Source organism: Hyaena hyaena, unplaced genomic scaffold (genome assembly GCF_003009895.1).
Source record: "Hyaena hyaena isolate Hyena2069 unplaced genomic scaffold, ASM300989v1 scaffold_19, whole genome shotgun sequence".
In the NCBI taxonomy this organism is placed as follows: Eukaryota; Metazoa; Chordata; class Mammalia; order Carnivora; family Hyaenidae; genus Hyaena; species Hyaena hyaena.
In genome coordinates, this window is record NW_024080651.1 from 823,751 (window position 1) to 848,570 (window position 24,820).

The 24,820-nt window shown below is 49.2% G+C and overlaps 1 protein-coding gene across 1 annotated transcript in view; it reads left to right on the forward strand.

The window, feature by feature from the left end:
* MYO18B (myosin XVIIIB) overlaps nucleotides 1-24,820 on the forward strand; it is a 244,133-nt gene that overhangs the window by 139,153 nt on the left and 80,160 nt on the right. Inside the window, exon 33 of the mRNA XM_039225943.1 lies at nucleotides 7,889-8,041. Within this exon, the coding sequence (XP_039081874.1) occupies nucleotides 7,889-8,041 (153 nt within the window). The remainder of the gene's footprint in view (nucleotides 1-7,888; nucleotides 8,042-24,820) is intronic.

Here is a 24,820-nt window from a genome sequence, read left to right on the forward strand (position 1 = left end):
GGGAGTGTATTTTAATGGATGTGCTCAATGTGCCTTCATTGCCTTTTAATTAGCAGGGCCCTCACTGTCAATCACCAGAGTTACCCCTTCTGCTCATGAAGGAATGTGGGCCCCTCTTCAAATGGCCAGCTAGGACAGCCAGGCCTTAGACAAATAGGTGCTCATTCTGGATTTTTTAAAAATTGATTAAATGAGTGAATCCTAGTGCAGAGTCACTACAGCATTGAGCATCGAGGTCAGGAGCGGAAGGAGGCAACGGGAAAGCTTCGACATCATCCTTCTCAGCCACTCAAACTGGGGCCATTGAGTGCAGAGCCATTGGGGTTACTCTTTCATTAGCACTCGTGCAAGAGAGCCCAGCCTGATACTTGATTCTAGAACGAGAGCGGGGAGATCACTGGGAGAAGGTGGCGTTCTATTCACCAGGGTCCGGGGGAGCTAACAAAGTAGGTAAACTAGGAAGGAAAGACTTTTATAGATATTGCTGAAATGAAACATCTTCTGTGCAAAGGGAAGGTGCTTTGAGATGAATAAAATGCTAATTTTGTGTTAGTCACCAAGCTGGGGCCTCTAAATAAATGATCACATTTGGTAATCTTTAATGTTTTATTAAGACACTTGCCAAACACACGGAAAAAGTAGAATGAATAATGGAATTCATGCTTATGCACCAAGCACCCACGGCTCACATAAATTAAAGCTTTGCTGTATTACATTCAGATATTTTTTAAGGAAAGGAAACATACTGCAAAAACCAAGGTGGCCCCTTGGTTTCCATCCCTTCTTCCTTCTTCCTTTCCTCCCAGAGGAAGGCAACGTGGATTCCACTGCATGTGTACTTAATCTTAACCACGGGGGCACCTGGGTGGCCCAGTACATTAAGCATCCGACTTCGGCTCAGGTCATGATCTCGCAGTTTGTGGATTCGAGTTCCGCGTCAGGCTCTGTGCTGACAGCTCAGACCCTGGAGCCTGCTTCCGATTCTGTGTCTCCCTCTCTCTCTGCCCCTCACCCTCAAAAACAAATAGACATTAAAGATTTTTTAAAAACGTAACCACATGCATACAGTATATATGACTTTGCATTTTACTTTGTTCCCTTCCGTACCATGTTTATGAGGTCAGTTCATGATAATCCACGTAGCTCTAATTCATTCATCTGAACTGCTACACAATATTCTTTTTACTTTTAATTCCATTCTTCTGCTGGTGGATATGTAGTTATCTTCATTCAGGGACACAAAACCGCAGAGCTTAGGCTTATATCTGTGTCGCTGGGCACGTGGGCCAGAGTTTCGCCAGGGTATGCATATATCTTGAAATTACATTTTTAGGTGCATCTAAGCTTATTATTGTTTTCTTTCCTTAGCAGATTGTTTTGATTATTAAATGGCCCCTCTTTGTGTCACCTTATTCTATTTTGCTTGATTTCTTTTAGTTAGTTTGTCTGCAAGACATTTTTTTTATCCCTTCAGGTTCAACCTTTCCAAATGTGTGTGTATGTAAATGTATTTTGTTTAATTCACTGTTTTTAGTCTTGAAGTTTTTATACAAGAATCTAATTCATTTAGATCTATTGGAATAACTAATATAAATGAAGTTATTTCTATTCTCTTATTTTGTGTTTAATATTTGTTGGTTTTACACCGAGTGTTCACCCTAACAAGTGCCCTCCTCCATGCCCATCACTCCCCTCCCCTCTCCCCCAACCCCATCAGCCCTCAGTTTGTTCTCTTCATTCAAGAGTCTCTCATGGTTTGCCTCCTTCCCTCTCACCAACTATTTTTCCCCTTCTTCTGCCCCACGGTCCTCCGTTAAGTTCCTCCTAATCCACCTATATGTGCAAACATATGGTATCTGTCCTTCTCTGCCTGACTTATTTCACTCAGCATAACACCCTCAAGTTCCATCCATGTTGCTACACATGGCCAGATTTCCTTCTTTCTCATTGCCATGTAGTATTCCATCTTATAGATAAACCACATCTTCTTGATCTATTCATCAGTTTATGGACACTTAGGCTCTTTCCATGTTTTGGCTATTGTTGAGAGTGCTGCTATGAACATTGGGGTACATGTGCTCCTATGCATCAGCACTCCTGTATCCCTTGGGTAAATTCCTAGCAGTGCTATTGCTGGGTCATAGGGGAGTTCTATTGTTAATTTTTTGAGGAACCTCCATACTGTTTTCCAGAGGGGCTGCCCCAGTTTACATTCCCACCAGCAGTGTAGGAGGGTGCCCGTTTCTCCACATCCTCACCAGCATCCAGAGTCTCCTGATTTGTTCATTTTAGCCACTCTGACTGGTGTGAGGTAGTATCTCAGTGTGGTTTTGATCTGCATTTCCCTGATGATGAGGGATACTGAGCATCGTTTCATGTGTCTGTTGGCCATCTGGATGTCCTCTTTGGAGAAGTGTCTGTTCATATCTTCTGCCCATTTCTTCGCTGGGTTGTTTGTTTCTCGGGTGTGGAGTTTGGTGAGTTCCTTATAGATTTTGGATACTAGCCCTTTATCTGATATGTCATTTGCAACTATCTTTTCCCATTCCGTCAGTTGCCTATTAGTTTTATGGATGATTTCCTTGGCTGTGAAGAAGCTTTTAATCTTGATGAGGTCCCAATAGTTCATTTCTGCTCTTGATTCCTTTGCCTTTGGGGACATGTCAAGTAAGAAATTGCTGTGGTGGAGGTCAAGGAGGTTGTTTCCTGCTTTCTCCTCTGGGGTTTTGATGGTTTCCTGTCTCACATTCAGGTCCTTTATCCATTTTGAGTGTATTTCTGTGTATGGTGTGAGAAAATGATCTAGTTTCATTCTTCTGCATGATGCTGTCGAGTTCTCCCAGCACCATCTGTTAAAGAGATTGTCTTTTTTCCATTGGACACTCTTTCCTGCTTTGTCAAAGGTTAGTTGGCCATACATTTGTGGGTCCAATTCTGAGTTCTCTATTCTATTCCATTGGTCTGTGTCTGTTTTTGTGCCAATAAGATACTCTCTTGATGATGACAGCTTCGTAGTAGAGGCTAAAGTCTGGGATGGTGATGCCTCCCATTTTGGTTTTCTTCTTCAATATAATTTTGGCTATTCAGGGTCTTTTGTGGTTCCATATAAATTTTAGGATAGTTTGTTCTAGATTTGAGAAGAATGCTGGTGCAATTTTGATTAGGATAGCATTGAATGTGTAGATTGCTTTGGGTAGTAATGACATTTTAACAATATTTATTCTTCCAACCCATGAGCATGGAATGTTTTTCCATTTCTTTGTGTCTTCTTCAATTTCCTTCATAAGTTTTCTATAGTTTTCATCATACAGATCTCCTATATCTTTGGTTAGGCTTATTCCTAGGTTTTTTTTAATGTTTATTTATGAGAGAGAGAGTCAGGGATACAGCATGAGCAGGGGAAGGGTGGAGAGAAAGGGAGACACAGAATCCAAAGCAGACACCAGGCTCCGAGCCATCAGCAAGAGCCTGATGCGGGGCTCGAACTCACAGACTGTAAGATCATGACCTGAGCTGAAGTCGGACACGCAACCAACTGAGCCACCCAGGTGCCCCAATGTTTGTTTAATTTTGAGAGAGAGTAAGTGTGTGAGCTGGGGAGAGGCAAAGAGAGAGAGGGACACAGAATATTAAGCAGGCTTCAGGCTCCAGGCTCTGAGCTGTTAGCACAGAGCCCAACATGGGGCTTGATGTCCTGAACCATGAGATCGTGACCTGAGCTAAAGTTGGATGCATAACCGACTGAGCCACTCAGGTTCCCCTCTTTGTTTCTTCTTTTTTTCGTTTCCTGCTTTTGGATACTTTGATAATGTTTTCTATAATCCCTTTTGTTCTATGCTTGTTCTAAACTACAAACCATGTTTCTATTCTTGTGGTAGATAACTATTTAATTATATTTTTTCTAACGTACTGTATTTGATTTTTACAACAATGCTGTAGGATAGGTATTATTAGTTCCTTCATAAATGATAAAAGTGAAGCTTAAAAGCTAAAAGAAATTTCCCAAGATCATATAGCTTGTTAGTGGCCCAAGTGGGTTTGAAATGGGGTCTATATTGTTTGAAAGTCCCGTATTTTTAAAACCTAGCACTATGCTGCTAAAAAATGATTAAGTTCCTGGGGCACCTGTGTGGCTCAGTGGGTTAAGTGTCTGACTTCAGCTCAGGTCATGATCTGACAGCTCGTGACTTCGAACCCTGCATTGGGCTCTGTGCTGACAACTCAGAGACCAGAGCCTGCTTCGGATTCTGTGTCTTACTCCCTCTCTGCCCCTCCCCCATTCATGCTCTCTCTCTGTCTCTCAAAAATATATAAACATTACAAATTTTTTTAAATGATTAAGGTCCAAAAAAAAAAAAGATTAAGATCCAGTTAGTTAGAATCATACTTTTGTTGACTGTGTTGATTTTTTAAAGAATGTTATCCATTCTCTCTCCTAGCCTCAATTTCCCCATCTGTAAAGTGACTTGATTATCCCTAATGGCATTTCCAGATTATGTTTTTAAAGGGCTCAGAGGGGTCTTTGGAAACAGACGTTCTTTTTAGATGTTTATTTATTTTTGAGAGAGAGAAAGAGAGTGAGCAGGGGAGGGCTGGAGAGAGAGAGAGGATCTGAAGTGGGCTCTGGGCTGACAGCAGAGAGCCTGATGCGGCCTCCAACTCACCAACCGTGAGACCATGACCTGAGCCAAAGTCAAATGCTTAACCCACTGAGCCACTCAGGTGCCCCGACAACAGACATTTGACAACTGCTCCGGACAATTTGGCTTCATGATAAATGCTGAAACAGTTGAGGTTTGAATGTAGTTCCCCACAACAACACTAAACATCATTTAGATTTATTGGTTAATTATTCACCAGCTTTATCCAAATTTGAATCTTTGTACTACAGAATGCAAACTTGCAGAATGACATTTATTTCCCATTAACCTAATGAGCTTCCTTTCTCTTTCTTTTTTCCCCTCCTCTCTTGTGGCGACTCATTATGAAGAGGAGGGTGACTTGGTCCGAGATTTTGCTGTGTGTTTTCTTTGCAAAGGCCCCTCTACAAAGGAGATGGGGTGGTTGTATTTTCAGGGTCTTCCTGGCAGTACGCTGCTAGAATCTGAGCCATGGTCAGTCCCATCATTTAGGGAGTGACCATGATGCCAACCTGCCCCGGAGGCGAAGGAATGCTCTTTACATGGGGGATGGGTAAAGAGCAAGAACAGGTATAAAAATAAGACAGATGCCAGTAGGCCTCTTGAATGGAATCACGGTAATGAACCGGGGCTCGAATGAGTGATTCCGGATTCAGGTTCCCCCAGGCTCTGCCGTGCAGTGGTTAGAGACTTGCATTCTAATAGTGTGCCGCCCAGGTTCATGCACAGCCACTCCGCAACCTTGTGTAGAGAGAGCACCTACTCTCTCCATGTCAATTTTATCAGCCGTACCTCCACTTTCCTGTGGCGGTACCTACTTAGGAGTCCCACGCAGCTCACAAGACATGAGCCGGCCCCAGGCCACCTGCCCCACCTCCGTGTTCTACGCCCTCATGCCGATCACTCAGAACCAGATCTACAAGACGTTCCCAGCCTTCTGTCATTGCTCACGCCATGGCTTCTTCTTGGAACACCCTTCCCACACCTCACCTGGCTCTCACTTACCTAAGACCCTTCCGGATCCCATCCCAGCCTGAGCTGGGTGACACTCCTCCATGCCTCTACCCCGCTTTCCCTTAAATTAAAAAGCAGAACATACCTCTTTGACCATACATTTCACTAAAATTACCTCTTTCTGGCCAGGACAGCTGCATTCCTATCCAAACTCTTCCACTTCCTAGCTGTGTGGTCATGGGCTGGTTACTGCCCCCCTCTGTGGGCATCAGCTTCATCACCTGTAAAATGGGCCTCAGAATACTGCATCCCTCGTAGATTCTTCATGAGGACCAAACGCGTTAATTTTCCTAAAGGGTTTCGAACAGGGTCTGACACTTAGAAATCTCTCTATAAATGTAAGCTATTACTGCTTCTCTAAAGGCAATAGTAATAATGTCTATTTTTAAGAGATTGTCACAGAAGTTAGATGCAGTAACATGTGACAGAGGGCCTGGCACAATGCCCAGTCCTGATCTCAGCTCAGCAGGTGAGGTTATATAACGTATACATTCATATATATATACGAACAGCATTTAAAACTTAACAAAGCAATACATCTGAGAACAAAGAGGCTATATTCGAAGAACCAACTCATTCTTCAAAGAATCCAAAGCCGGTCGCCAAGAAATAGGAACGCACAATCTAGAGGAGTGCATTCTAGGTCATCAGACAATACTCATAATTCTTTATATTTGTGAAGCCCTTGACAGCATACAAAGTGCTTTCTGATCCATTATCATGCCTGGTCTTTGTCTTATCTCAACAGGGAGGGTAGAGGTTTTTTTCACCTTATTTTTGTCGACAAGGAGATTCGGGTGCAGAGAGGTGGCAGGATTCCACCATGCTTCCCAATGCTAGCAAATGGCAAGCCAGGGGTGAAAACCTGGGCCGCCCCATTCTAAACCCTACCTTCTTTCTAGAATATTCTGGGGCATTCTGAGCATCCCAGGAAATGGTTGTTGAGAGGCACAGGTATCCAGGTGTGTGGAAATTGGGTCCCACTGTTGAAACATACTTACACCCCATTTTGTTGAAAGCTCATCTGGTAAATGGTGCTGTATTCTTTCTGCTAGTCTCTGGAGAGTCCTAGAAGGGAGCTGTTAGTTTCTTTCTTTCTTTTTTTTTTTTTTTTCAATTATTTATTTTGAGAGAGAGAGAGAGAGAGAGAGCACTAGCAGGGGAGGGGCAGAGAGAGAGAGGGAGAAAGAGAGAATCCCATGCAGGCTCTGCACAGGCAGTAAGAGCTCAGCATGGGACTTGAACTCATGAACCGGGAGCCAAAACCAAGAGTCGGATGTTTAACTGCTGGAGCCACCCAGGCGCCCCAAGGGGCTGTTAGCTTCTTCCAGACTTTCAGAGATGCTCACTAGTGTTTTTCCAGTCGGCGCCGTTTCTAGGTGAGACTGTGGGCTGTCGGTGTCTCTTGTCGGGCCTCTGGGGATCCCGCCCCTCCCTCTGGTGGCCACTGAGAGTTGTCACCCTCCTGGTGCCAAGTCCAGAAACGTGGCTTCTGTAGGGGCCCCTGGACAACTGCCTGCTCAGAAGGCCTACAAATTCAGGGATTCGGGGGATGGAATGTGCCCACTTGTTGGGTAACATCTTTTTGCAGAAAATGAACTAACGCCTTAACCTGGAAAGGAGACCAGCTCAAGGGACAGCAAGCCTTGACTTAGATCTCCAAAAGCAGCACAGCTATTTTCAATACTATTTACGGAAGTGTAACATGCATGCAGAGGAGCACACCGGACCCCTCCCTTTCAGCTCAATGAATTGTCATAAACCCCGAGAAGTACCACCCACAGGAGTAGCATTAACAGATGCTCCCGATTTCTTCTGCCCTATCTAGCCCCTGACCCTGTAGGGTAACTGCTGTCCTCACTTCTGTCACCAGAGGGCCTCACCTGACCTGCAGGCTCTTACAAGGTGGGGAGAGGCCATATTGATGGCTTTGGTGCCAAGGTCGAGACACGGTGACTTTGGAGCCTTACAGGCTGTGATGGCAGCTATGGGCACAGCTTACTAGGCCTCCGGCTAAACACCTTTCTGATTCCCGTGACAGCCCCCTGTGGTTGATGCCATTCCCATTTTGCGAGTGTGGAAACTGAGGCTCGGGGAGAAGCATTTTGTCCAAGGTCCCACAGTGTGAGAGGCGGGGGCAAGATTTAAACCCAGGGAAGCCTGGTTCCGGAGAACTTGGACCCTGGCCACTGCTCTGCTATCTCAGCTCACGAGAGCCTTCCCTTGGCTTCCAGATCGGCCATCGGGACTTTGACGTGGAGAAGCGTCTCCGGAGGGACCTCAAAAGGACTCATGCGCTATTGTCAGACGTGCAGCTCCTTCTGGGGAGCATGGAGGATAGCAAGACGTCGGTCAGCAAGGAGGAGCTGGAGAAGGTGCACAGCCAGGTGGGTGTCGTGGGTCCCCTCGGGACTAGGCTGGGGAGGATGCTGCAGCCCGCCAGGGGATGGGGATGGCTGCGGCCACAGCGCTGCCATCTGACCTGCAGGAAGAGTGGGACACCGCGGGGCTGAGCGGGTCACATGCAGGGGGCTTATAAATGAGAACGAGGGGATTGTAAACAACCAGGGAGTCCAGTTCCCTTCTTCAGGGCTGAGGCAGAAGGCATCCCGAGGGCGTGGTCAGATAGGGGGACTACAGCAGAATGGCTTAGGGCAGCGCGCCTGCGCGTGTCGTGTGGTGGCCGCCCAGGCTGGGTATGAAACAACGGGTAATGGTGCTGACAGAGCAAAGCCTGAACCACCACCAGCAGCAGCCATTTGCCAATTAGAATTGTAATGATGTTGATCTCTGGCTGTCATCTTCTGGAGCGCCCACCATGTAGCACTTGCTGTATCTAGGCTGGTGGGTCGAGTTCTCCACCGAGGTCTCCAGGGTTCTCAGCTCCATTTTCCAAAGGGAGGAGACTGGGAGGCAAGGAGGGGAGGAGACCCACCCGAAGGCAGGCAGCTAGAAAGTGTCAGAGCCGGGATTCGAACTCAGGGCTGCACCTTCCCCGGCTGCCTCAGGGGAGGACTGGACGCAGATGGGAGGTGAGACCACGCAGGAGCCAAGGACTGGGGGAGATGCAGCGGGCGCAGCCCAGGGAAGCAAGGGGTTGAGGGGGTGAGGAGATCAGATCCCGCAGAGGGGATGCGGGACTTGGGGAGAGAGGTCCCACAGTGGAATATCACAGCAGGGACACAGGGTGCTACCTGACCGCATGGGGGGTGAGCTGGAAACAACGCAGGGGCACTCAGAGCCCCACTGGGGGTGTGGTGCCCGTGCATTCGGGGTTACTTCTAAGCCCCACACTGTCCTGCTAATAAACCACATGTGCTGAAGCCAGGCGTGGAGAGATGGAAGGCATTTCCTGCTGCCCTCACCACCTCACCTTCCCAGAGCATTGCCCTCCCTTCTTCTTCCTTCTCTGGCCTTCTGTCACGTAGCCTCAGTCCTGCCACTTGGCTGCGGGCTTCTCTGTCTCCACAGAATATCCCCAGGGACTTAGATGGGTGATCTGTACTTTCTGGACTCACAGGCAAAACGATATACTTCCTGAGGGCAAGACTATGCTTTAATCATGTCGGATGACACCTATCCCGTCCATCGCACATAATAAACACTGACTAAATGCCTGCCTGTTGAATTCAATGGTGTCATCCACCTCATTTGACAAGTGAGGAAACTCGGGAACAGAGAGGGTGAGGGATTTGCCTGAGGTCGCACAGCCAGTCAAAGGCAGAGCCGGGCCTTGAACCCACATTCCCCGACCCCAAGACCACTGCTCTTCTCTCTTCCTCCTGGAGATGCTCATGAAGGTCAGCAGGTCCCCAGGAAGGCAGCGGGAGGCTGCAGAGTCTAGCTCCAGGTCTTAGAAACCGGATCCAGAACTTTCTCCGCCTCCTATCTCTGGTGTCCGTTTTTCGCCTGTCAAGTGAAAGGTTTCAGATAGAGATCTATTACCTAAGGGAGAAAACCTTGTCTTTCAAACGAAATTCCAGACGTGAATCTGATTTCATGGGTTTCCCCATTAATTCTTGGATTCCATTAGTTCCCGTTCCACAATCCTGCCCAGGGCACGACACCGTGTTGGGTCGTCCAGCCTGCCCGGTGTCCTCTGGGCCGGGCCGGGTTCCCAGTCTTGCCTTGCTTTTCCTGACTTGGACAGTTTTGAGGAGGACTGGCCAGGTATCCTGTAGAGTGTCCCGCCCAATCTGGCTTTATGTGGTGGTTTTGTCACGATTGGACCAGGCTGGTAAGTTTGGGGACAGACCACCCCAGAGTGCAGTGCAGGTGCCCTCTGGACACCAAAGGGCCCTTTTCTCTTAACAATTCCATGATTTTTTTAGCTGTTCCTTCGTTTAGCAGCCATGCTCCTTTAGGGTGACCAGCCGTCCCGGCTAGTCCTGCACTGTCCGAGTTTGAAGGCTGGACGTCCCATGTCCTGGGCAAGCGCCGGAAAAAAACAAGACAGATGGTCACTCTATTCTCTTCATGGCCGTGTCAGAAAGCGAGAATCCCCTGGGCTTAAATGCATCCCCATACTCAGTCCTCATCCCCTTCTTACTCTCGGGGGAAGGGAAGTGATACGGTGCCCCTTTTACAGATGGGGAAATCCTGTCCAGAGATGGGAAGTGAGGTGCACGGCAGCTAAGTGGCAGAGCTGGGATTCATATCCAGGGCTCGTGATCCGAACTGTCCAACCCCGGGGTTCCTTGGCCTTTCTGTTTGGCTGTCCACGTGGGCGGAAGACCCTGGGCCTTTTGACTTGCCTCAAGGGGGCAGAGGTATCTGAGCACTTGGTCGGGACCCAGGCATCTTGGGCTCATGCAGCCCCCTAGGCAGGGGTCCAGGTGCTCCTTCCTGCCTCCCACCAAAATATTCCTGATGCCACAGCCTCCAAGCGTCCCCCTCCCCACAGGTGATTGTTCTTGAAAAGGAAGCCTGATGGTTTTGTTCCTCCTTTTCCTTCCTTTTTCAAGTATTCGTGAGCAGCCTTCCTCTGCAGGGTTAAAATGTGTGTTCTTAAAAAATAGTGGTGTTTAATGAAGGCGCCTCAAGCCGAATCAAAGAGCTTCATTCTTCTGAAAGTCCTTCTTCCCCATCCCTGCATCCGGCTCCTATCAAAGGGAATTCACAGCCTTGGCTTTCTCTTGCTGTTGTCATGGAAATCGTTAGAAGGATGGTTTCGCGTGGACCAGAGGTCAGGGTACGGTTGCTTTGGCTCCCAGCACACGTGTCCCGGATGCCGGAGTCAGAGCTAATCAAATAAAGCAGTGATGACATTGGATGTCGCTGTGTTTCCTCTCTGAGGAAGGGTATTTGTCCTTTACCTGAAGGCTCCGGGGGCCGAGGTAGAGAGAGCAGAAAGGAGGGGGAAGAGAGAGGGAGCTAACTTTGTGACTGACTGTGCTGTAAGTGCTGGGTATGGCACTGAACAACTTCATTCATTCATTCATTCATTCATTCATTCATGATTTATGCAGCACCTACTGTGCGTCAGGTGATATGCTCCATCTAGGTATATAATGGTTAGTAAGACGGATACCACCCCACCCCGTGAAACTTACATCTGATAGAAAAGAAGGCAAGCAAACAATGATAGATATACGTAGAAACCTCTCACACCTTAATATGGGTAATAAAGGCAATAAACAGGGTTCTGGAATAGGGAATTACAAGGAGTCGGGTTGAGCTTGAGCGGTTAGCTAAACTACCCTGGGAGAAGGAGAAGCAGACAGGGATCTGATCCTGCAGGACCTGGAAGGTTTGGGTTTTATTTGAAGGCTCGTGCGAAGCCATTGGGAGGTTTCGAGCAGAGAGTGACATAATCTGACTCATGGTTGAGGGGATTGCTCTTTTGTGTGAATAGCATCCTTTCCTGTGGAAACGATGGAGAGGCCGTTAGGAGTTTTGCGTACCCTTCCAGGCCGGAAAAGATGGTCATCTGGGTTAAGACACCTCTTAACCCAGAGCTGGCTAGAAGGGACAAACTTGGGGCTGCTTTGAAAGTTATGGGACATGGAGCGCCTGGGTGGCTCAGTCGGTTAAGCGTCCGACTTCAGCAAAGGTCATGATCTCATAGTTTGTGGGTTTGAGCCCTGCATTGGGCTCCGTGCTGACAGCTCAGAGCCTGGAGCCTCCTTTAGATTCTGTGTCTCCCCCTCTCTCTGCCCCTCCCATGCTCGTGCTCTGTCTCTCTCTGTCTCTCAATAATAAAAACATTAAAAAAAAAAAAAAAGAAAGTTATGGGACTTGTAAACTTTCTGGTGGCAGCAATAAGTGCAGCATTTAGATAATCCTCACTACAACCACAGAGGTGGGTATTTCTATTATTGATCTGTTTAACTAATAAAGATACCATCTCAGAGAGGTTGAGTAACTTTCCCAAGGCCACACAGCAATATGTGTCTGAAAGCTGTGAATGCCAGCAGATCTGTGCCCGTGCAACTTGGTTGGTATCGTATGGGTCCTGTTAACATTGAGCACCTACTATGTACCAGCTTTTCCATGGTGTCTCGGGATCCCCAAACTTAGCTGCATGTCGGATAACTTAAGCACCGTTTAAAAAATCACGGATTCTGGATCCCGCCCCCAGCTAGTCCTCTCTTTGTCTTTCTTCACTAAGTCTGGGTTGGCACCCAGTATTGGCATTTTTATAGGACCGGCATTTGGGAATTGCGGGTCTGCCTTATCTCTCAAAACACCCTTTCAAGTTGCGTGGTGACACATCCATTTTGTAGACGAGGAAACTGACAGCGAGGGGGCATTAGTGTGACAGATCGTCATGCGGCTCTTTCAACATTAATGAAATTTGAGTCAAGAGCACTGGATCTGGCGGTTGCTAATCTCAGGACCTTCAACGTGCGACGTGACATGACCTCCCAGGGACTTTTTCCCAAAGTGGAGCATTCTCGTCGCTTGATGGCCCAGTGCTTGCAGGGGGGCTGATGCGGTCAAAGTAGAGAGGTTCTTCAGAAACATGACCACGCCCTGCTGCCCTTCTAGGTCAGTGACAGTGGCGCCAGAGAGCCCGGGGACAGGTCTACTCTCTCAGGGCACAGACGAGGGGATTGCTTGAATGCACCCATTAAAGAACTGCATGCATTCAGCAAATATTGATCCTGTGTGACCCTGGGGCCAGTTGGAGGCCCGGCTGCAGGGATAAGGAGGAGACCCTATGCTCTCCTCCCTCGAGGGGTTTTGCAGGCTGCGAGAGGCAGACTGAGGACCGGATTCTTGCTAAGCAGAGTGATAAGCTCTTTACTGGGCGGGGAGCCAAAGAGGATGCCCTTAATATAGCTGTGGGAGAGGAGCTGGTGGCTTCAGATCTCTCTTTAAAGATAGAGATGAATTGCTTTTGGGGGGAGGAAGCGGCACAGGATAAAGGGAGGGAGGCGTGTGGAGACAGGGAGCACATTCTTCTCTGCATGGTTTTGCTGATACATGGAGTATCAGGTGTGCGGGGTTGGGGGGGCGGTAAGAGCAAAGAGGGTGATATTGGTAGGTGGGACTAGAGCTGGCTCAGGAATGGTTTAGTGAGCCTGGCTAAGGAGTTTGGGTTTTATTCCAAAGGTGATGGGGAGCCATAGGGCGTTATAGAGCAGAGATGGGCATGGTCAGAAATGCTTGTTAAAAATGGTGGGATCCCAGGACCTGGCTGAAGCTCTGCTGGGCGGCGTGCCAGGCTCAACCAGCAGTATGGGAGAGTGCCCTTAGAGCATCTTCCAGAATCTCTGGATTCTGCCCTATGGATAGGCATCCCCTCGGCCCATTGCCCGAGCATCTGGAACCCTGAGAGATTATTGGCTCTTTTCACCCAGTTTCCTTCCACTGGGAGCCTTGGGTCTATCTCTGATAATACCTTCGGTTTAAGAACCTCGTGGTAAAACATGGAGGACTCCTAGAGGCAAGGTAGAACTTTTTGGGTTCAAATCCTCCCTCTGCTACCTAATTCACTGTCTGCTTTTGGGCAAGTCATCCTGCCTTTTGGCCTCCTTTTCTCATCTAAAAAGGGGCATGAGGGGCGCCTGGGTGGCTCAGTAGGTTAAGCATCCGACTTCAGCTCAGGTCACAATCTCATGGTTTATGAGTTCGAGCCCCGCGTCAGGCTCTGTGCTGACAGCTTGGAGCCTGGGGTCTGTTTTCGGATTCTGTCTCTCCCTCTCTCTCTCTCCCTCCCCTGCTCACATTCTGTCTCTCAAAAATAAATAAACATAAAAAAAATTTTTTTAAAATAAAATGGGGCATGATATTCCCAGTGATGGGACTGGTAGAAAGAACACTATGACCGTGCATTTGAAAGAATTCTCTCAGATAAAAACTTACAGACATTGATTTTTTTAAAAAAAATTTTTAATGTTTTATTTATTTCTGAGCGAGAGAGAGACAGCATGAGCAGGGGAGGGTCAGAGAGAGAGAGAGACACAGACCCTGAAACAGGCTCCAGGCTCTGAGCTGTCAGCACAGAGCTCGATGCGGGGCTCGAACCCATGAACCACGAGATCATGACCTGAGCCAAAGTCAGACACTTAACTGACTGAGCCACCCAGGCGCGCCCAGATATTGATTTTTAAAATGTCGAGCTCCCCAGGGGCTCCCTTGTTCCACAGGTATTGGCTGCTGGAAGACTTTGGTTTCTCGGCAAACAATTTTTACAAGGCCTGGCAGAACAGGGCAGGCAGGGTGAAGCGTGGGGATGATCTAATGACACCTGTTCTTTAGGAGCAATTACTAATTAATTCCCGTGGAATGTTTCCACTGGAAACAAACTAATCTGGAGACAGAAGCAATCCCAAGAACCAAGATATATAATTGAGATAATCGCCGCGCGTAAATAACATCTGTGAGCAGCAGATGCTGACACCTGGCTCCCACAAGACACCGGCAAAGGATGTTTTCTCCAGGACACTGGCTGCTTTTTTTTTTCCTATTTGATTCATGCCTTAGACCTTCGTCTCTTCCCCCAAAGGAAATATGGTATTTGCTTTTTGCTAACTGGAGACTTTCCCCCACCCCCATGTTCTTTCCTCTACTTAAGTCATGCAGGGGACTGGGTTCACCTCTCCCTGTTGAGAATAAAGCTGTCACCAAGTCACAGGCAAGCCCCCAACTGATGCTTCAGCCCTTCCCCCTTCATTCCCCACCGCTTATCACCCCCACCTGTATCTCTCATTTGGGGTTCTCGTCCGCTGGCCCCTGGCCTGGTCCCAGCGATCTTTCTGCCGCCTGATCTTCGAAGAGAGAATTTTAAAATTTGCGTGCAGTCTTGGCTTTTTGTGTTCAAGATCCGTCCACAGCTTCCATGGCCTTCAGAATGCAGTGCGGATTCCTCAACATGACCTTCGAGGATGCCGCATCCGGCTCCCGTGCTCCTGACCCTTCTGACCAACAGCTTAGGGACGGCTTGGGGTCGCTCACACGTGTCTCACCCCCTTCCCGCCTTTGCCCAGGCTGTGCCCTCGGCCAGACTCTTGCTTCTTCCTTCTGAAACCTCTTTGCCTGCTGACCATCTGGTTCTTTTCTTCTTCTTCTTTTAATGTTTATTTGTTTTTGAGAGAGAGAGATAATCCAAAGCAGGCTCCAGACTCTGAGCTGTTAGCACAGAGCCCAACGTGGGGCTCGAACCCACAAACCGTGAGATCATGACCTGAGCTGAAGTCGGACACACAACCGACTGAGCCACCCAGGTGCCCCCATCCGGTTCTCTTCTGAGCTGGGACATCTCTGGGAGCCGTCTCTGACCCCCATGGGCTGGGCGAGGGCCCACCCCTCTGCTCTCACTGTCTCTGTGGGGTGGCACACATCATTCTCTCGAAGTCACCGCCTTTGCTTGCCTGTGCCCCGCATTGACCATGCAGCTCCTCTAGGGCGGGCACTGGGCTACTAAGGAAACACACCGAGAGACTGGTCCAAAGTCACAAACGTAGTAAGAAATGAGGCTGGGATTTGAACTCACAGACATCACCACAAGGGAGTTTACCGGCTGCTACCCCAGACCACGAATGTATCTCCCGTCAGCCCTCTGCCGCCGCTGGGTCCTCACGCCCCTGCGGGAAGCCCCGCCCAGCGGGGGGTTCCGGCTCAGTTTCTGTCCCTCCAGGTGGGCCCCTTGGGCCTGGTGTGTCTTCCCTGTGATGCACCCCCAGCCATGAGGTCCCCCCTCCCCCACCTACTAGTGCGGGAGACTGGTAACCCTTGATTCATCCCCAGTGCCCTTAGGCAGGACGTTTGTCACCATGTGTCACTCACGCTTCCGGGAGACATTGAAAATAATTACCAGGCTCGGGAAGAAGAGTCTGATGGGAGTCTTCTGTGTGAGTGAGCGCCTTCTGAATGCTTCTCCCCAGCCGGGAGCCACAGGACAGGTGGCCTGGGTATTTTATCCAAAGAGATAAAAAAACAACAACAACCCTTTTTTTACCCCTTTTTCAAGATTATGTTGGAGTGAATTGATTCAATATTAACATAATCTCCTGTCAGAGTCGTGGATGCCATGACTTAATTTGATCCCCTCAACACACTTGAATGCGGCGAACGCGATGTGAGCAGGGCCTCCTCTCTTTGAGGCTCAGGGTAGGGGTGGGTCTGCAGACGGCGGGTGCCCTGTGGCTCAGTGGGGACTCACCGGATGGGCCGTGAGCAGCCCGTTCTACACTCATTTCAGGTAGGAGGGAGCCAGGCATATAGGAGACTTGCCCAAAGTCACAGAGTTTGGGGGGAACTGGGATTTTTTTTAAATAACGTATTTTGAAAAAATTTCAAGCTTAAAGTGGCAAGAATAGTTAAGAGAATCCTTGCTTATCTTTCATTTAGATTCATCAATTTGTGGGGCGCCCCGGGGGCTCAGTCGGTTAAGCCTCCAAGTCTTGGCTTCCGCTCACGTCACGATCTCACGGTTCTGAGTACGAGCCCCCCATTGGGCTCTGTGCAGAGCCCACTTGGGATTCTCTCTCCCCCTCTCTCTGTGACCCTCCCCTGCTCTCTCCTTCTCTCTAAATAAATAAATAACTAAACTTTAAAAAGATTCATCGGTTTGTAACATTCTACCACATTTGCTTTGTCATTCTTTCTCATTCTGAATTATTGGAAAAAGAGTTACAAACACGATGCCCCTTTGCTCCAATCAAACTGGAAAGCTTCACGTTGATAAAATACTGTTTTCTAATCCAGGGGTCAATGAACTATGGCCATAGCCTGAATCTAGCTCAAATCCAACTGCCCGTTTTTTGTTTGTTTGTTTGGTTTGGTTTTTGATTTTTTTTTTTTTTATCACAGCTTGAGAGCTTAAAATGGTTTTCATGTGTTTTTTTTAAGTTTATTTATTTATTTTGAGAGAGAGAGAGAGCACAAGTGAAGAAGGGACAGAGAAAGTGGAGGAGAGAGGGAAAATCCCAAGCAGACTATGCACTATCAGCACAGACCCCAATGTGGGGCTCAAACTCACAAACTGTGAGATCATGACCTGAATTGAAGTCGGATGCTTAACTGACTGAGCCACCCAGGCGCCCCTGATTTTCATGTTTTTAAATGGCTACATTAACGTTAGATAATTGGGGCACCTGGGTGGCTCAATGGGTTGAACATCTGGCTCAGGTCACAATCTTGTGGTTTGTGAGTTTGAGCCCCGCATCAGGCTCTGTGCTGACAGCTCGGAGCCTGGAGCCTGTTTCGGATTCTGTGTCTCCCTCTCTCTCTGCCCCTGCCCCGCTTGTGCTCTGTCTCTCTGTGTCTCAAAAATAAATAAACATTGGGCACCTGGGCGGCTCAGTTGGTTGAGTGTCCGACTTCAGCTCAGGTCATGATCTCACTATTTGTGAGTTCGGGTCCCACATCAGGCTCTGTGCTGACAGCTCAGAAGTCTGCTTTGGATTCTGTGTCTCTCTCTCTCTGTCCCTCCCCTGCTTGTGTGCTCTCTGTCTCTCTTTCAAAAATAAACAAACATTAAACAATTTAAAAATAAATAAACATTAAAAAATGTTTTAAGTTAATTCATTCTGCTTGCTGTTTCTGAGACTCTCATAGTTTAGCCATTTCGTTGTTGATGCCCGTGTAGGTTGTATCCAGATTCTGGTGACTAAAGATACAGCCACCATGGAAGTTTCTCCCCATGTTAATTTATTCAGGAAGCAGGTGCGTGTGCGTGCGCCTCTGTAGACCTATCGATGTGGCCGAACAGTCTCCCAAATGTCCGCAGGCACGTTTACTCTGGCCAGCAGAGTATGAGGGTCCCATGGGGTCAGCACCTGCTCCTGGTAGCGATTCCCACCGCAGCCACTCTGAGGGAGGAGGTGTTCTGTGGTCTCTTTTGCATTTTCCTGACGAGTAACGAGGTGATCCCCTTGTCGAAGCAGACGGACCATTTGGATGACTACTTCTGCCTTCTTCAAGCTGCCTGTGCGCCTTTGAAACTATTGGCCATTTTTTGTAGTGATTCGTGAGCAACGCTGGATGTAAGCTCTTTGCTGGTTAGGTTTATTGCACATACTTTCTCTCGTTTTGCAGACAAACTTTGGGGCACACTGCTGCCTTCGCTTAGCTGTGCCGTTTTAGGAACAGAAGCTCTTAATTGCAAGGTAACCCAGCTGGTCAATGTTAAATGTCTCAGAATACAAATTTAAAACGCCTTGGTCAGGCAGAGGGCGTTCTGGTTAGCCGAATGCTCTGGTTAAGTGAGGGCGGTGGGGCGGGATGGTGGGAAGCTCACCCCTCTCTACCTGGGCCTTTGCCTGGACTCCAGGTCCAGCCCCGGACGTTTGCTGAGCAAGCCTGTGGTCACTCTGCATGCGGGTCATCTCCTCCTGCAGGGGAAAGTCCTGCCCATACAATCTGCCCCTTGTCCTTTGTATGGAGCTGGCTGTCTGGACACCGGCCGGTGTCTGGGGCAGAGACCTGTGCTCGGGAGGGACCCGGGAAGCAGCCAGGCAGCGGGTGGCCTCCCGAGGGGGTGCTCAGGCGGGCAGTGGGCAACTCAGGCTGCAGACCCAGGCGCCCCCCGCCGCACCGCCCCCCCAGACCGGAACAGGTTACTGATGCGCTGAGCTGACCTCTTTCCTTAGCTCCCTCAGCACCTTGCGTGGATCCCCTACCATGTGAGGACCCAGAGGGGAGCAAGCCCCCGGTGGCCTCCAGGAGCCCATTATCTAGTGGGAAGACAGGGAGGTACTCAGACGCTGCACTATTTAGGGGAGCAGCGGGGTGCTGAAAATATAATAAAAATGAGGGCATGATAGGAGGGGGTAGGGAGGGCCTTTTATGTGTATTTTATCCTGCTTTTCCAAGGTTTTCTTGTTTTTGGAGAACATCAGTGTACCCGAAAGCCACTGCAGCCAGAGGTGAAGTCAGGAAGGAAATTCGTAAAGTCTGTTCCACCGTGTAGCACCTGAGCGGTCCTTAGATCCCGTAATGCAAAATCAGGGACTCTTTTTTTTTTTTCCATTTTAATTTTTACTGAAGTCTAGTTGGCAGGTAGTATTATCTTAGCCTCAGCTTGTACAACCCAGTGATTCAACAACTATATGCGTGAGCAGACGCTCACCTCAGTAGGGGAGGAACGACTCTTAAACCCTCAAAGGAATAGACTCCTAACAAGTGAAAGGAGGTCTGTTTTACTCAGCAGGTGGGAAGCCCAGGCCACAGGGCTCACAAGAAAAAGCTGTGGGTTTAAAATTCAGTCCAGGTCCCGGCCCCTTTCACCACTTAGAAGCTGTGTGCTCCTGACAAGTTAACCGACCTCTCTGAGCCTCAGTTTCTTCCATCCATACAATGGTGATCAAAGTCCCCACTTCACAGAGTTGTCACATGTTGCAAATAACATGTTCACAGTGAGCACTCAGAGACTCGTTATGGTTAGCGCACTACTAATAATGATTATTTTCACTGTGAGGAGGATGGAAAGCAGAAATACTCAGAAAGCATTTCGGTGCATCAATAAATAATGATCCTCCAACACAGTGTAAGCAAGACGACGGGATGTTTAATAGATGCTCACATCATTTGATCAAGGACACAGAGAGTAACCACCAGATGGTCTCGGGAAGTCTCCCCTTGGGGCCACTGTCATCGAACTTCTGAGCCGGATAGACCGTTGGTGGACCTGGCCTGACATTTTTAATATGTTTGCATTTAATACATTTGTTCGCTATCAGGGCTGTCTATAGTTTGAGGTGCTGGTAAATCCCTTCAGGGGAAAGCCCTTCCCACTGAAGGTTAATGCTTCCGAGTGCCCGGATGGGATGTCAAGGCCGGGGATGTGTTGAGATTAGCCCGCCGGTGACACCGTTTCTTAGAATGCTCCCCGCGTGGCATTTGTGATGCAGGATCCTTAAATCCACCGCATGGCCCAGAAATCCTAGCTCTAACCGTTGTGCCGAAATATCAGTGTTTTTCCCTCTCCCCGCCTCATTCCATATGTCTGGTCCACTCCTCTAGCGGCTTAATAAGTCCCAAGCAAACATTTTCGCCAGGTATTTAAAGCAGGCAGATGGCTTTGCATAGGCAAGTAATATGCTATTCATCGGGTTGTAGTTGATGTATATGTGACGGGAATCTCAATCGCCCTCCCAGGGAATGGAGGGGAGGAGCAGAACGTCACAGAGAGCACGTCGCAGATGAACCCGGCAGTAGAGACAGGCTTGTTGCAGCATGGGCTGTGCGGTAGCCCAGGAGGGGCTGGGGCGTGGAGTCCCCTTGACTTGGATGTGATCCCAGGCAGGTCACTTCCCCTGCCCGGGTTGCCGTTTCCCCACTTGTGGGCTGGTCCCTGCCTCGCCGAGCAGTTGTGGGTAGTGAACCGCGAGGGCCCCCACGGTGCCTAATCGAGTCTGCGTTGGAGAAGCTTCATTCCCTCATCTTTTTCCCCTTGAACATTCAGGAAGAGGGAGTATTTATTCCCCTTTGAGGACGGATCTGTACACAGAATAGGTGAGCAATGAATGAGTGTTATTGTATCACAAGGTTTTGGCTCAAACTACTTTGTTTGATCCAACATTTTTGGCAGACCAGGGTCACCAAAGGCATTTTTTAAAATAATTTTTTAAATATTTTATTTATTTCTGAGAGAGAGAGAGAGGGAGAGAGACAGCGTGAGCAGGGGAGGGTCAGAGAGAGAGGGAGACACAGAATCTGAAACAGACTCCAGGCCCTGAGCTGGCTGTCAGCACAGAGCCCTACACGGGGCTCGAACCCACGAACCGTGAGATCATGACCTGAGCCGAAGCTGGACGCTTAACTAATTGAGCCACCCAGGTGCCCCTTAAACTATTTTTTAATGTTTATTTTATTTATTTTGAGAGAGGGAGAGAGAAAAAGAATAGGGGAGGGGCAGAGAGAGAGAGAGACAGAGAGAGAGAGAGAGAAGATCCCAAGCAGGCTCTGAGCTAACAGCACAGAGCCTGATGTGGGGCTTGAACTCCCGAACCATGAGATCGTGACCTGAGCCAAAATCAAGAGTCAGACACTTAACAGACTGAGTCACCCTGGCGCCTCTGCTACCAGTGGTCTTGAGTGTTGACTCTGTGACAGACACTGTGCACGTATTATCTCTCCTAACTTGCTCACTTATTTTGCATCTGGCTTCTGCCAACCCAGCTCAAAGCAGCTCAAGCGGGAGATTATTGACCAAAATATCTGAAACGTTCTGAGGCTAACCCTGCCTCGTCACTGAGAAATGTGTTTCCTGCCTCAGCACCTCTGATGTCCCCTTATGTTCTCAGGCAGCTTCTTCTTTCTTGCTGGGAGGAGGGTCACCAGACACGCCAAGCGTACTTCCTGCATCACAAAGAACAAGTTTTGTTTCTCCAGTCCCAGCAGAAATCTTGAGGTCTTCCATGCTATTATCCCACAGCCTAGCACTCTGGCCCACAGGAAGCGGCGTCCTGCTTGGCTAGGCTGAGTCACATGACCTTCCCAGAGCTTGATAGGGGACGGGGTCAGCTCTATCAGAACCACTTGGACACTTGGGGGGTGGGCTTTTTTTTTTTTTTTTTTTGCAGGGGAGATAGGGTACCACTATGAAAGGAAGGGAGAGTACAAGCTGTGCACACGCGTTGCAAAATTTCCCCTGTAAACGTGTAGTGGGCACCACTGTTACTGAAGGAATGCAGGGTAAAGGCTCAGAGTGGGAGTCACTCCAGGGCTGTGAGATCTGGAGTAAGTCCTTGGCCTCTCTATCCTCAGTTACTGACTCTACTTCAGAGTGTCATTGTGAAGGACAAGTGAGTAAATACATTAAAAGTGCTCAGAGCAGTGCCTGGCACAGAGCAAGAGCTCATCTTCCTAATCCATGTGCATGGCCACCTCTAGGCTTGTGCAGTGCACAACGAATACAACTGTACTCAGCCATCCTACCCAATGAAGATGAGCCATTATTTCCCGCATTTCGTGAATGGGAAAATGAAAGCTTAGAGAGACTAAGTCATCCGCTCAAGGTCATAGACTTATATATAGAAATTGGGGATTAGGGGCGCCTGGGTGGCTTAGTCGGTTAAGCGTCCAACTTTCGCTTAGGTCATGATCTCGCGGTTCGTGGGTTCGAGCCCCGCGTCGGGCTCTGTGCTGACTGCCAGCTCAGAGCCTGGAGCCTGTTTCAGTCTGTGACTCCCTCTCTCTCTGGCCCTCCCCTGCTCACACTGTCTCTCTCTTTCTCCTAGAAATAAAATAAAACATTAAAAAAAAAAGAAATTGGGGATTGGACCCCAATTCTGCCTAACTACTGAATATGCTTTTAACCACCCGGCAATGCTGTGGTAATGATGAATGTCCCACTTCGTGGTGGATGAGAGGCCATACTGGGGGAGTGCACTGCCGGCCCCATCCTTTGGTGGAAAGCGCTCAGAGCAGTGCCTGGAACAGAGTAAGAGTTCGTCGTCACCAATGTCCATGACATTCCTTCTCCAGATTTATGCAGTGCTTTATCTGTCCTTTCCTCTTGCCCAGGAGAGCTCCAGGCTTCCAGAAACTTCAGGGCTCTCCCACAATCCCTGAAGAGTCAGGACCTCACCCTTAGTTCATGCTCAAGATCAGGAAGCATGTTCCCACCTGTAGCTAGAGAAGACTTCCAGCTCAAGGGGCTGGGGCAGAGTGACACCGTCCCGTGGGCACCCACCTTCCTGACTTTCCCAGATTCTGGGAAAGGACGCCTGACTGAACGAGCGAATGATAGAATGACACCATGAGCAGGTGGAAGAGAAGCTTCTGGTAATGGAAGGCGTTGGGTGCTTTAGTCCATACACCTTCGGTATTGTCGTGTCGGCTTTACAAGAAGCTAGATTTGGAGGCGAGAGGAAAACATGAACTTGTATGAGAATCAGATCAGTTGTCTCATTGAGAGCCTGCTGGGGGCTCAGCCTTCACAGGTGTGAAGAGGGATGGACATTGTCAGGGACTTTTCCCCCCAGCCCTCTCCGCCCTGCATCTTGAAGGTCTGGCGAGGAACCGCCCAAGAGGGCTGGTCCATGTGGAAGGATGGTGACGTGGAGCCGAAAAGGGTGAGCTGTCCCCTGCCTCCTGGGATCCTCACTGCCATGCTGGCTACGGGGACAGGAGAGTGGACCCCAATAACCCTTCCCGAGGAGCGTCCTGGCTGCCCGACTCCCTTCTGCTCTCTGATGGCCCCTCCTGGGGTGCGTCCGGGAAGGGAAGGCATTTTCGAAGCGGCTTTGGGCTACATCGCTCCCCCGAAAGGTCTGATCTCAGCCCCAGCATAACTTGCCACCCGACTTCATAAAAATGTCACTCAAATAGCCCCCATATGGAAATAACGCGCGGTGAGTTATTCTTACACCGGGTCATCCATAATGGAAAATCAGCCCGAGATGGCCCTGTATTTCTTCCCGCTCCCTAAAGTGTAATAAATTGACATTTTTAAAGCTCGGCATTTAGATGGCTTGTCAGCAGCAGCCCGGAGCCTGCCCAGTGGGGGTGTCGGGCTCGGGGGGAGAGGTTCTGGTCCTCCCCCTCGAGATCCTACTGGCTAGTGTGTCTCTGGGTGGGTACCCTTCCCCCTCCCTCCCTGGTCTGCCAGGAAGCCTGAAGTTCCTCCCTGAGGTGGTGGGAGCCGAGCCTCCGCCTCATCCTGGCTGTGGGAACCTGACATTCTCTCCGTCATTCTCCTTGCCTCCAAAATGGGGTTAAAAAACCCCATTTTGGGGCACATGGGTGGTTCAGTCAGTGAAGCGTCCAACCCTTGATTTCCGCTCAGGTCACGATCTCATAGTTCCTGGGATCGAGCCCCGTGTCAGGCTCTGCGCTGACCGTGAGGAGCCTGCTTGGGATTCTCTCTCTCCCTCTCTCTCTGCCCCTCTCCTGCTTGTGAGTGATCTTGCTCTCTCTCAACAAAAAATTTTAAAAAAATTTCTTAGGCTGTTAAAGGGAATGAAAGGGACAAACAGGAGTGACAACGGCCATTACTCTTAGGGTTTTCTCAGTGCCAGACGCGGTGCTAAGTACTCCCATGATTTCACTCACTCGCTATGCAGGACTGCATAGCGAGAGGGCTCTGCCCATTTTACAGGTGAGGAAACTGAGGCACGAAGTCCAGTGACCCACTGAGAGAGGCCGATGCTCCGGGTCCGGCTCCATGCTCACCCTCAGACCCCCACTCATGGTGGGAGCTGGCACTTAGCAAGTGCCAGTAAGCATTGGTTTCCTTCCTCGTCTCTTGGGAATGGACTCGTTTATCTGTGGGAGGCTCCAGGGATGATGCATGTTTCCTCGGGGCCACTGCATCGGTTCAGGTCCCCCCCACCCCAGTTCCGTTCCGTTGTCTCTGATTGCTCTGCCTCACATTCCACAGCCCACCCCCCCACCCCACCCCTGCCTGGCCCCAGCCATCATGACACTGCCTGGGCGGCTCCTATTATAGCCCCACGCCACCTAGCCAACCATTTGCTCTGCAAACAAGCTTTCTCTTTCTTTTAATCCACCTGCCCCCATGCGGTCCAGACTTTCCAGAGAGTGTCTTTTCTTTTTTTTTTTTTTTTTTTACAAATAGTTTATTGCCAAATTAGTTTCCACATAACACTCAGTGCTCATCCCCACAAGTGCCCTCCTCCATGCCCATCCCCCCCTCCCCCCCCACATCCATCAGTCCTCAGTTTTTGTCAGCATTCAAGAGTCTCTCATGGTTTGCCTCTCTCCCTTTCCCCCACCATTTCCGCCCTTCTTCTCCCCCTTGGTCCTCCGTC